Source organism: Pterocles gutturalis, unplaced genomic scaffold (genome assembly GCF_000699245.1).
Source record: "Pterocles gutturalis isolate BGI_N339 unplaced genomic scaffold, ASM69924v1 scaffold24211, whole genome shotgun sequence".
NCBI lineage: Eukaryota > Metazoa > Chordata > Aves > Pterocliformes > Pteroclidae > Pterocles > Pterocles gutturalis.
Window position 1 is genome coordinate 1 of NW_010101049.1, and position 11836 is coordinate 11836.

Sequence of the window (11836 nt, forward strand, 5' to 3'; positions counted from 1 at the left end):
TTTTTTTTTTAAATGGCAATGAAGATGCACAGGAGAGTTAATGAAGCCAGTCTTTGGTGTTGAATGGTATGATTCTAATAACTACTATAGACTCCATTTCTTGAATGCCTTTCTTCAAATGAGCTTGAGAAACTTATTTCCAGGATATTCTAATGTCTGAAAATTTGGGGAGCCCACCGTAATTTTTTTTCCCAAGGAGTGTGACCACTCTGGCTTCTGCTGACTTTATCCACAGTGCCAATTACTCAGCATTTCTGAAAATTCATCCCTAAGAGTCTCAAGCTAATATCTAAAATTAGATATGTCTGAACCATACCCTGTAATCTCCAGCAGCGCCAGGGCTCTGAGTTCGTTTCGTCTCTTTTTTGAACTAGTCTCACACAGGCTGCCATCAGCCCACAGTTTGGTAATTGCACACTTGCAAAGAGACAGCGGCATATTCCCTGAAATGTCAAAAGGAAGAGAAAAATCTTCAAGTGTGTGTGGTCTTGTGGCTTAAGACAGGGACGAAGTCAGCATTCCCAAGGGCTAATCCCAGCTTTGTCGTTTTTCTGTGATGTTTTCAGCAACCATACACACCCCTTTTCCATATCTATAAAGTGGTTATAAAGTTCAGCAACCTCTGAAGATGAATTTATTCATATTAGCAAGTTTCTCCTCAGAAAATCACATGCGAAATACTCTTTTTCTTTTTTAATCTGGCATCTTTTGTTTTCTCTTTCTGAAGTGCTTTAATGCAAACCTTTCTGCTTTCTCCAGGACTTCCTGAGGTACAGTGAAAAAGCTGGTCTGGAGTGCTCTGATATAGAGGTATGTTTTCATGTCCTGGACAATAGCGCTACGTTATCTCATGGCAGTTTATATAGAGAAATGAAGACCTCAATATTCCTTTGACAATAGTTGAAGATCCTGCTGGTATTCTAAATGTGGTATTTCTTTGTAGCTTAAGTCAGAATTAAAAGATGAAGGCGCAGTCCTGCACTGTATGTGCACCATCCTCTTTTAGACATTACCTTCAGTGCATGGGGCCCTCACCATGAATAACTGCCAGCAGTGATCGTGCTATTGAAGTTCATTATTTGACAGTTTGCTTTGAGGAACTCTCTGATTCTTTTGTAACAACACAACATCCTTTTTCCTCAACAGAAAGCAGTTGAATTAATGTGCCTTGTACCGAAACGTTGCAATGATATGATGAACCTGGGTCGCCTCCAAGGCTTTGAGGTATTCATTTGCATTCTGATTATAGTAACAACCAGGCAAGGAAAGGTATTTTATCTTTCCATGATCCTCTCTACGGTCTGCCCTAGTCCAGGCCATTTACCTAATGCTTGTTCTTCTCCAGCACCGAGCTGCATGCTTTGGTGAGGTTTTGAAGGTGTGGTTGATATACCTGTCACTCTGAACTTGTGACAGTCTATTGTTTCTTCAAAATGTGAGGTCTGTAACAGCTTCTGCAAGCTTGAATTAGATTTCTTATATCTATTGCCAGAGCAAAATAAGCGGTGAACCAGAATGTTCTGCCTATGAGGAAGGTAACCTAGCATTAACGTGTTAACAGCTCCCTCTGAGTTTGGCAACACCCAGGAGGGAATGTGAGTTATAACCCCACAGGTTACAGCTTGTGGTTTGTAACTAAGCCAAAGCAGACTTTGGCAGTCCTGGTGAGCTGTCTTATCTCCCAAATGAAGTCAAGTTTGTCTTACTGAGTTATGCATCATAGCATTCCTTCAAACAGGTAGGTCCTGGTTTTGTGCACCTTCAGAGGTGTTGTGTCATCGACTGCTGGCTTAGGGGTGATGAAGAGCTCATGACTAGAGGGAATTCAAGGTGCTACAGTAACAAACTACATAATGGGAACAGTGTTTGAAATGAAGTATACAAAACAGTGTACTTGAGACCTCTTGCTTTTGGTTTTATATGCACAATCAGTAGCAATGAGAACGAAGAAAATCTGTGTTCTTTTCCTTAAACTAAGGTCTTGATTTACAAGATTCCTGCTTTGATAACTTAGAGGGGATATGTCTCATGTGAATTCAGTGCTGCTTGGAAAACTTGGACTGCACGGAACAGAGCAGATCATCTGGTGGGACCATGGTGGGTCAGGGTTTGTAATGTTGGCACCTTGTCTGCTTCTCAGGGCAAGCTGACAGCTCAAGGCAAGCTGCTGCAGCAGGACACCTTCTACGTGACAGAGCAGGATTCTGGAGTTCAGTCTCGACCAAAGGAGCGTAGGGTGTTTCTTTTTGAGCAAATAGTTATCTTCAGCGAACTCCTTAGAAAAGGATCTTTAACACCAGGCTACATGTTCAAGAAAAGTATAAAGGTAAGAAACAGAGAGGGAGAGGCTTATTCTGTTTGGTGGTCAGGTAAGAAAATCTGAGCAATTTTCTGTACAGTGAGACTGGTCCATACTGTCATAGGTGGACAGCAATTTACAGAAAACATTTGCATTTACCTTTCAGTGGATCAGAAGTTGTTTAAGACCATCTCAAAACAAAAAACAAAAAACCACTGTATGTCTAAATTTACTGGCTAATTTTTACAAGAAACACAGCCAGGGCAGGTCCTCTGTCATTCATAGCTCTGAGTTAGCAAATGTTGCTACAAAGCCTGCAATAGTCAGAAAAAGTATACAATAGTTGCTTTTAAGCATGATCATAAAAGGTGGGGGATGTTGTAGTATCCAAAACAGTCATCTTAGGCCAAACTAAGTCAACATGAAGCCTCTGTGTGACATTTCTAGAAATACTCTCCCTAATGGGGGGAGGGCTCTTAGTACAAATGTGAATGTTGCAAGAAGTCAGAACTATTTCAAAACCAAACAAAAACACACAGAGAGTTCTAAAAATGCAGCCATGAAGAATTATAAAATCACCTAAGCTATAAAGAAAGTTTTAAGAAAATAATTTTGGTTTTAAATAATCTTTCCAGATTATGGGGCTCGGACTAAAAGTAAAAACTGACAGTAACCAGGGAAAATACTTATTTGTTTGTTTAAGCAGCTTTATGTTTGTTTGACAAATGCAAAGTTAACCTCTGAAATGGTAAGTGAAGATGAATGAATGCAACACCTCTCCTGGTAGAACAGCCTTTGCTGTGCCTGCAGAAAGAGCAAAGTCACTGGTTCGTTTGAATGCCTTGATCATTCAAATCTGAGAAAGCAGTGTGGGATTGATTTCCTTTCAAAAGATGCAGGTTAAAGAGAGATGTGGGAGAATACATTGTGTTTGCTCTAAATTTTAAATGGTACATTAATATGAAATAGAAGAAGACAATATCAGGTGAAATAATGCATATTAACCATATATAAGTAAACAAATCTATGATAAACAGCATGTTTACTGTAATGAAGGCATCATCTTGGCTGACAGAAACTGCAGCATTTACTGAAAAGCCCATATCCGTTTGCAAGTCAAAGTCAGTGTATTTCATAGTTTCCAACCAACTAATAAGTTATAAAGGGAAAACCTGAAGTGTACAAATAAACAATCGTCTTGACTTAGATGATCAGCTTTGATTTCATCTTATTGCTGATTTAAATAATTCTTAAAGTTGGAGATGGAAATAACATGAATAATTTTTACTTCAGTTTATTGTATGTATAACAATGAGGCTTTTATCTGCAGGAAACAATTCCCGAATTGTATATTGTAGATAAAGAGAGAAAAATAAATCTCTCCTAATGTCAATAAAATTAGCTTGCCTCAAGGGCATGAGTTGCTTTTCTAGTTAAACAGCCTATGAAAGTAAGGCTGTTCACACTGCCTGAGTTTGAAATTTTTGTGTGATAATTTTCCAGTCCTTCTTTTCTTCCATTTGGCAAACAGCTCCTTCTCCTGTTCATTGCCTACAGCAAGTGTGGGATCCCCCGTGGCTCCATGTGCTTCTCCCCACCGCAGTGTGGAGTCTGTGTGCCGGCAGCTCTCACACCCTGCCTCCCAGCCCCTGCTGCAGCTTCTGGCTGCTTCTGCATTTCTCTCGTGTTTTCCCACACGATGAGCTGCGGCCCGCAGTGGAGCAGGACCATTCCCTGTCGCAGGACTATTCCCTGCTTCTCTGTGCCACCTTGCCGTGGTTCCCCAGGGAGAGGCACTTTGTCCAAAGTGTCACACAAACAGGCCACCTCATCACCTGTCTTTCATAACCCTGCCCTAAAAGTGGGTACCCAGAAATGGCATCTGGTCTGAATTTGTGAGCTGGATTTACACTGTCATCTAGGACCAAGTTTCTTTGACCTTGGTTCAAGTGCTGACAAGATCCTGCTGGGAGGGTGGAAGCTGTCTTCGCAGCAGTTGTCAGGACTGACTAGCCATCTTTGGCTGGCTTTGATACCATCTGTGGTCACAGTTGTCCAGTTCTCTGGGAGACACTCCCTGAGAGATGTAGGCAGTTTCCCTGCTGGTCACATCCTCCCATGCAGCAGGACCTGGCCAGTGCTGGAGATCCCATTTCTGTCCTGTGTCACAGCCACTGCTGAGCTCTGAGGTCTCTCTGTTAGACTAAGAAGTGCATATGACTTCAAATGCAGCCGTTCTGGTCTGTCAGGGAGATGAGGCTCCCAAATATTGTTCTCTGAGGTCTGTCACACTTGGACTGTGAAAGAAGCTTCATCATGATGTCCTACATTAACAAAGAACCCTTCTTCATGCAGTGAGGTAGCTAGCCTTTAGAAATTGCACATCCCTTCTTGGATACTTCTCAGCTGTATACCTTTCAGACTCTCAGAATACGTAAGTGGGTAGCCTCGGCAGATGCATCTCCTGAGACACAAACAGGAGGTTAGAGACTCTGACCTACAAGCTTTTTTCCTGGAGTCATATCAGGGTTGACTTGCTTGCTTTGGCTATCAACCAGAGGAGCAAGAGCTCAGCACAAGAGGAAGAGCACTGTCCAGGCTCACTGTCTGTCCCTTTCCATGTCTCTGTGTCAGAGGAGTGCCTGGTGTCCCTCTAATTTCACAGGGACCCTCAGAAGAGAAGCAAGAGGCTTCTTCTGCTTTGCAGTTTGAATGCTGGACAGTATTCAGGTGTGGAGTGGATCTCTCCATACCTTGACAGATATTCAGAGCAATTGGAGATAGAATTCTTCCAGAGGGATGTTATTGCCTTAGTCTTTAAAGCTGTCTACTGTTGACATGAAGACACTCTCTAATTTTTGGAAAGGCTATGGCAACCTATTCTTGTTTACTACCATAGATACAAGGAGCTCAGGAGAAGTTAAAGTTATGGGTAGACTTAAACAGAAGTCTCACAAGAGCAGGACAGCAGACAAAATTGCCATCCATGAGATTTCCAGAAAGAGTACCTGTGTCTACAGTCAAGTGAAGTGCACAGATGACAGTGTAATATGCTAGAAATAAGATCTGTTGGAGCATCAGGGGAGAATTGCTCTTTTTTTTTTTTTTTTTTTTTTTAAATATTCCTGAGCATGGCCCATTCCATTTTTTAAAATACTCTAATGACTGAGACTTTCTTTCCTGTGGAGGATAAGAAATGTAAACACTTCTTTAAATTGGGGGAATTATAGACTTTAGTAAGATCTTAATAAGAACATTTTAAATCTATTTATGGGTTACAGTAAATTTTTAGCACATCAATCAGGTCTATGTTACGTTAAAATAGAAGTTGTAATTCAAGACAAGGCAGGCAGATGCCTGGTACATCTGTCAGAGCTTTATTAAGCATCATATTTAAGCTTAAGATTTATCTGCCTAAATCTAGGTGAGGCAAATTCTTCTGATTATTATCTGACAGTCTGTTATTGGACTCAATCATTTTCAGGATTTTTTCACGACAATTTTATTCTGATTCTTGAGTAATGTTAACTCGTGCTGCACATAACACATGCTTATCTTGGCTTGTTTCAGATGAACTACCTTATCATTGAAGAGAACGTGGACAATGATCCCTGCAAGTTTGCTCTAATGAGCCGGGAAACATCAGAGAGAGTCATTTTACAGGCAGCTAATCCAGAAATTCAACAAGCTTGGGTACAGGACATCAACCAGGTCCTGGACACACAAAGAGATTTCCTAAATGGTATGTACGTGGTCTTTGCTCTGTTTCCCAAACTGTGACACTAAATGGGATTTAGAATCTTTGTGTCTTTGTTCCCTCTGTGACAAAAACATTCAGAGACTTGTTTCACAAGGAAAATCCCAAGGAGAAAACTAGACCCTAGTCTGCCTGTCATTAAGCACTGGGTCAAGTGGTATCCACAGAGTACATGGAAAAGAGCCCTCAAAATTTACAGCTGATCTTTGAAAAGAGTGCCACTGTACAGAGGTCTCTGTCCTGCATGCCAGGTCTGCCTGATGGGAAGGTGAAGGATGGGAGAAGGGCTAAGCAAGCCTGATCTGAACTGCTGTGTGGCTCCAGAGCCCACCCTGAAGAACTTGCTAAAGCCCCATTTTGCATTAAAGACTGCAGATCCTTCTGTCCTGGCTCCATTAGCAGCATCTCATGGACTGATTTTGGTAGCTTGACTGGTCCCTGCTTAAATACGTGGTGGGTCCGTGAGCAGCTGCCCTGCACGTACCAGTCAAGTTCATGTTCCAGTCTCAAGTCCCTCCATCGATCATGTGCCTTTGGTGGTACTTTTGTGCAGGATCTTTTAAAAATGCTGATATCACCTGGTGCTTTCCATTCTACAGGGAGATTTTAAATCTAATCCCTTCCCAAGACCATGTTGAAGCCAGGTTGCCATTGTATCTGCACAGTATCTGCCACTTAGAACAAGGCATATCCCCAGGAACCTCCTGTTTAACATGTGCTACAAGCTGAGGACAGGAGCTGGGACAAAGGCTGCCTCACCATCCACCCCCTTACAGGTCCAAACTCTGCAGGGCAGCAGCTGCTTTCAACAAAAAATGAAAGGGAGGGCAAGGAAATATCTGGGCTTGTTTCTCCTAGGAACCATAGGAGGTGTGCCTGATCAGGGGCCTTTCCAAAATGTCAACTTTGCTTTAGGAATAGATTTGGGTGGTTTGAAATAATATTTCAAATTAAAGCTGTGTTAAAAAAAACCCAAAAAAACAAAAAACCCAACCCACACATGATCAACAAAAGTGTGGATTTTGAAAATAGAGAGGAATCAAATCCGGTTAACAGTTTTAGCTTGTTCTTGGTTCTGATTGGGTGAGGGAAGGAGGGAGAACCAGGACTAGAGGAAAAATGTAAAAATAGTGTCTCTTTGTTTGTTTGTAAGCAACAAAGAGGGAATCATTACTTTGGAAGCTTCCAAAATTGTTTTGTATTATTGATTTCAAAACAGCTTTTTCTAAAATTGAGCTTATATTAGAGAACAGTTCTATATTTAAAAACGTAATACATGTTCAATAAGGAGTCTTATTTGCTTGAATCAAAATCTTTTGGCTTGGCACAATCTGTTAGCTTTTTTTGATTTTGGGTTTTGATGTTCTGTTTTGTGGATTTTTTTGTTGCAAAATCTGAAGAGGCTCTTTCAGTTCACATCAAAACAAAGGTTGTCTTTTCTTCAACGTTGAGGTTTTGTAGTCCTTTTAAAATTTTAATTTAGCTTAGTTTTACTTTTCAAAAGTTAACTGGGGAAGGGTTCCAGCCAAAAGCTATTTGTGACAGTTCAAAAACTATGGCTGAGCTGAGAGGGGAAATGGTGTTTCAGCTGTGATTCCAAAACATGATACTGGATATTCATGACTTGCGATTGAAAGAGCCTCATACAACCATGGTAAAATGATTCCTTAAAGAGACTGGTGAGATGAGCAGTCTGAGTTCTCTAGTTTGACCAGTTGGTACCAAAACTTGCTGGTTTTGTGTCAGTGCAGCTGGCTTTGAATGAGGGTTTATTGGAATAAAAATAAATTCCAGAACTTGTTAGCTACAGAAATTTTTTTAAACCTTGTGAGAACTCCACAGGCACTATTGCAGAGGTTTTTTTATCCCTTCCACATCTTTCTTTCTTATTATTTTTGGTATATTCCCTCCTGCCCTCCCAGGTCTTACGGCCCTGTGAGCTCCTTTTTCTATGAAGCATCTTCATAGCCCCTATTTAGCCTGTCTCCTGTGAGGCCAGCGAGGAGTTTGGTGGGTTAGGAACATAATCGTCTGTATTTCTAAAGCTAGAAGTAAAAATAGATTTATATTAAAACACAAGCTTAAGGATTTACTTTAAACCTATAAATAAGATCCAAGAAAATGATATTGTAGCTAGCAGAGCCTGTCCCAACCAGAACAATTTAAGTGGCTTTTAGGATGTAATCTTATTGAGGCTGACTAATCTTTAAATACGTTCTTTAGCTTTGCATTTCATTAAAGCGGATGTTTTCTGTCTTTAAAATCATATTAAATCCACGCTGAGCCAATGCTGCATAAACTTAATAACAAAATATTCCCTGTGAGTTCTTGCCCAAGCTGTCTCTGATTTTCTCTCTTCAACAGGGAAGCCCTAAAGAGTGCAGGGCTATGTACAAAGCACAGCGTTTGTATCCACAGTTCATAAATGTAAAACTTGGTGTAATTACACTGTAATATTCAAGCTTTTAATATTTTTCCTTGGAAAAGCAAAAGCTGCTAAGCCTGAGAAACAGACTGTGCACCAAATGATTGGCTGGAGTGACTGCTCTTTCATTTCGCTTTAAGAAGCAAGCTTTAAAGAAAATACATCACTGATGGATATATTTCATAAGGAAAATGCCATTGATCTGTACCTTTTTTTTTTTTTTAAATCATATTTTGTTGGAGTTTTTGAGAGAGAAAGAAAGAGCACACAAGTACGTGGGCACTGATTTTTGCCAGAAGCCCGTAAGTATACTAACAGATGTTGGACAGGAGGCTGGAAGCCAGGCATCACTGTGACAGTTAACGGTGGGATTAGTAGTCATGAGTGGACACTCAACTAAATACCCTTTAAAAGCACTGAGTAGGATAGATTGTTTCAAGATAGACTGATAAGTATTCATTTGGGTCTTACTGCTAAAGACCTTGCAGCCTAATCCGCTGTATATACTAGAAAAATGTCACCATCACCGTCAAAAATAACTGTCAAAGTTCTCCCCAACCTTCCTTCTCCTCAATGGCCAATCTGCAGCAGGACTAAAGCATTTTCAGCTGCAGTTGAGGTAAGCGAGTGAAACCAGTAGTCACTGTGGCATAAATGCGAATCACTTCTGTGACAAGGGTCACTGTGTAGGTGTTGGAGCCAAGTAATCTTCCAGATTGCTACAGGTCTATGTTTGTGTCCTTTTGAAGAAAATGTTGATCTGGCATCCTCCTTGATTTTTTTTTTTTAGTGTCTTGTTCTTTAGTGTAAGTGATTTCTTGTTGGAGTAGTCCTGCCTTTCTCAGGAAGGGGAATGCTAGAGAGTATGCTGTGTGGTGCTGAGCCTTTCTGGTTTTCTTTCCTCTTCCTCTTGTTGGGAAAGACATTCCTTCTGTTGTGGTTCCCTGGTTGGGCTTATGCTGTGACATTATGTCCTCCGTCTGCCTCTTGCTAGACTAGTCTCTCTGCATTCCAGTAGGTTTAGTCTGGTGCATGTACACAGTATTAACTGATGATAAATCATCCATTAGAGCCACATGACATGCAAAAACCAAACCCATAGGTCTGGGGATGGTAGTCTGAGTCTAGCGAATTTATTCCTTTCCCATTCACTGGGAGTCCCAGCCCTGATCCCTTGTCCTCCAAACATAACAAATTCTTTATTTCTTTACCATCTGGCATTTTTATCCTTCCTTTTCCCAGTGTAAACTCTCTCCATGACTACAAAATGTACGCTCTCACAAGCAGACATCTTTTAAGCCTTATGAAGCTGTTTAATGTTGCTTGTGGATATTTTCTGGACAGGTCTGGACTGCTGGGATTAATGTCTTTGTGCTGTCTATACTTCCTCACTTGCTGGTCATTTCCAGTGGTTTCCCTGAACCAAAGTAGTTAATATGGAAAGCACAGAGAGAGACAAGTTGCAGTGCATCACGTCTGAGGAGTATTTAGTAGTCACACTCCCTTGGGAATACACAAATGAGACTTGTGGGTCTTGACCTGTGTTTTCTGATCACAGCAAAATTCACTGTAAATGAGCTGTGCATCCGTTATCCAGGTTTGCATTTATTTTGACTACAGGTAGAAATGAATCTGTGTGATTTCAAATAAAATGAATGCAATTATGTATGCTATGAATGGCAAACATTTTATCCCACTGTGTTGGTCAGCGAAGCTGTTCTTCACAGTAGCATGGGGTGCTGTGTTTGGTTCATGCGCAGTACAACATAAAACGCTTGCGTCCAGTGCTGCCATGAATGCTCTGTGTGCTTCCATGGGCGGCATCTCCTGTTCCCACACGCTCTCTGCAGCCCTTTGCAATGTCATTGAAAGCATATAGCTAATTCTTGTCCTCTTTTGCAGCGCTGCAGTCTCCCATAGAGTACCAACGCAAAGAAAGTAGCTCAGCCGTGCTGAGGCCCCAGGCCGGTAGGGTCCCTCAGCCCAACAGTAGACCCTATTCTTCTGTTCCAGTAGGGTCTGAGAAGCCTTTGATGGCTACAAACCGTAACCCATCTCTCCCACCCCTGAAGATATCTACCTCCAACGGCAGCACAGGGTATGAACACTCACAGCCCGGAGACAAGTATGAACAAAGCAAGGTACTGAGCTCATCTGATACAACATGATCTCATAGCTCATTTCTTAAACCATAGGTGATCTGTGAGGTTAGCTTTAATTATCAGCTAACCAGGTCAACAGGTATCAACATACTGAAGTGATGGTGTAAAATGTGATTTGGGATTAAGTAGAGACTGCAAAAGCTCTGGCGTCCAGACAGGTGGCACTTCAGCTGGGAGATGGAGACAGAGCCTGACCCTGGAGCACTGATCCCATTCTTTTTGGGGCACTGTGTTTGCAGACCATATCCATTGGCAGTACTGGCAGCAGCAATATTCAGGCTTCTCTAATATCCATTAACCATTCCTGAAGAGATCTACTCTGATGGTATAGAAGAGTTTAGACTTTTTCCCATGTAACAGCTCACAGGGTGCCAGCTAAAGGTTACAATTTGGGTGCATGTGCCCTGCACACAAACCACCAAAGAGTCAGTAACCATCAGTGGTGTTTGGACCCTGCTTCTGGCTGTGGTTGACCAAAGCCACTTTCCAGTATGACCTATATTTAAGATCATGAGATGTGTGAGTATTCATTCAGCTTCTAACCTTTAGCCTTCATTGGACTTTCCCCCCGTTTGGCTCAGCACAGATCATTCATCTCTGACACCTTACAAATGAGCACGTGGCTGGGGCACCAGCAGCAGCAGCTGTGAAATCCAAAATGAAATAGGAGGCTGGTTTGTGTCAGCTTACTGCCACCTTTCAGATCCTTAAAATCCTTTTCTACCAGTGTGAACTTTAAGTGTTTTATATCTTTTTCCCTGGTACAGTTAGGCTGGAAGTGAAGTGGTGGGATTGCTGCTGGAGAAGGCAGGTTCCTCAGCGCTGCCTGCTCACCGGTTTCTGTTGTGTCGGTTTCCACAGACTGATTTGGGAGGGTGCAATGGGACCTCTTCCATGGTGGTGATTAAAGATTACTATGCACTGAAGGAGGATGAGATCTGTGTGAATCAAGGAGAGGTGGTTCAGATCCTGGCTATCAACCAGCAGAACATGTTCCTGGTGTACCAGCCTGCAAACGACCACTCTCCGGCCGCTGAAGGATGGATCCCCGGCAATATCTTGGCTCCCCTCACTAAATCCACTACAGAAAATAACGACGGAAGCATCAAGTAAGTGCCATGTTGGCTTCGCTGGGAGCACTATGTGGATTTTTTGAGGAAAAAAAAAAAAGTAATAAGTAAAAATAAACAAAC

At 41.7% G+C, this 11836-nt stretch overlaps 1 protein-coding gene across 1 annotated transcript in view; it reads left to right on the plus strand.

Annotated features, from left to right (window-relative positions):
* Positions 1–747: 747 nt before the first annotated feature.
* LOC104468035 (kalirin-like) overlaps positions 748–11836 on the plus strand; it is a gene marked incomplete at its 5' end in the record, with an annotated part of 38920 nt that continues 27831 nt past the window's right edge. The window contains 6 exons of the mRNA XM_010082039.1: positions 748–810; positions 1147–1224; positions 2141–2326; positions 5870–6041; positions 10384–10622; positions 11505–11752. Of these exons, the coding sequence (XP_010080341.1) occupies positions 748–810; positions 1147–1224; positions 2141–2326; positions 5870–6041; positions 10384–10622; positions 11505–11752 (986 nt within the window). The remainder of the gene's footprint in view (positions 811–1146; positions 1225–2140; positions 2327–5869; positions 6042–10383; positions 10623–11504; positions 11753–11836) is intronic.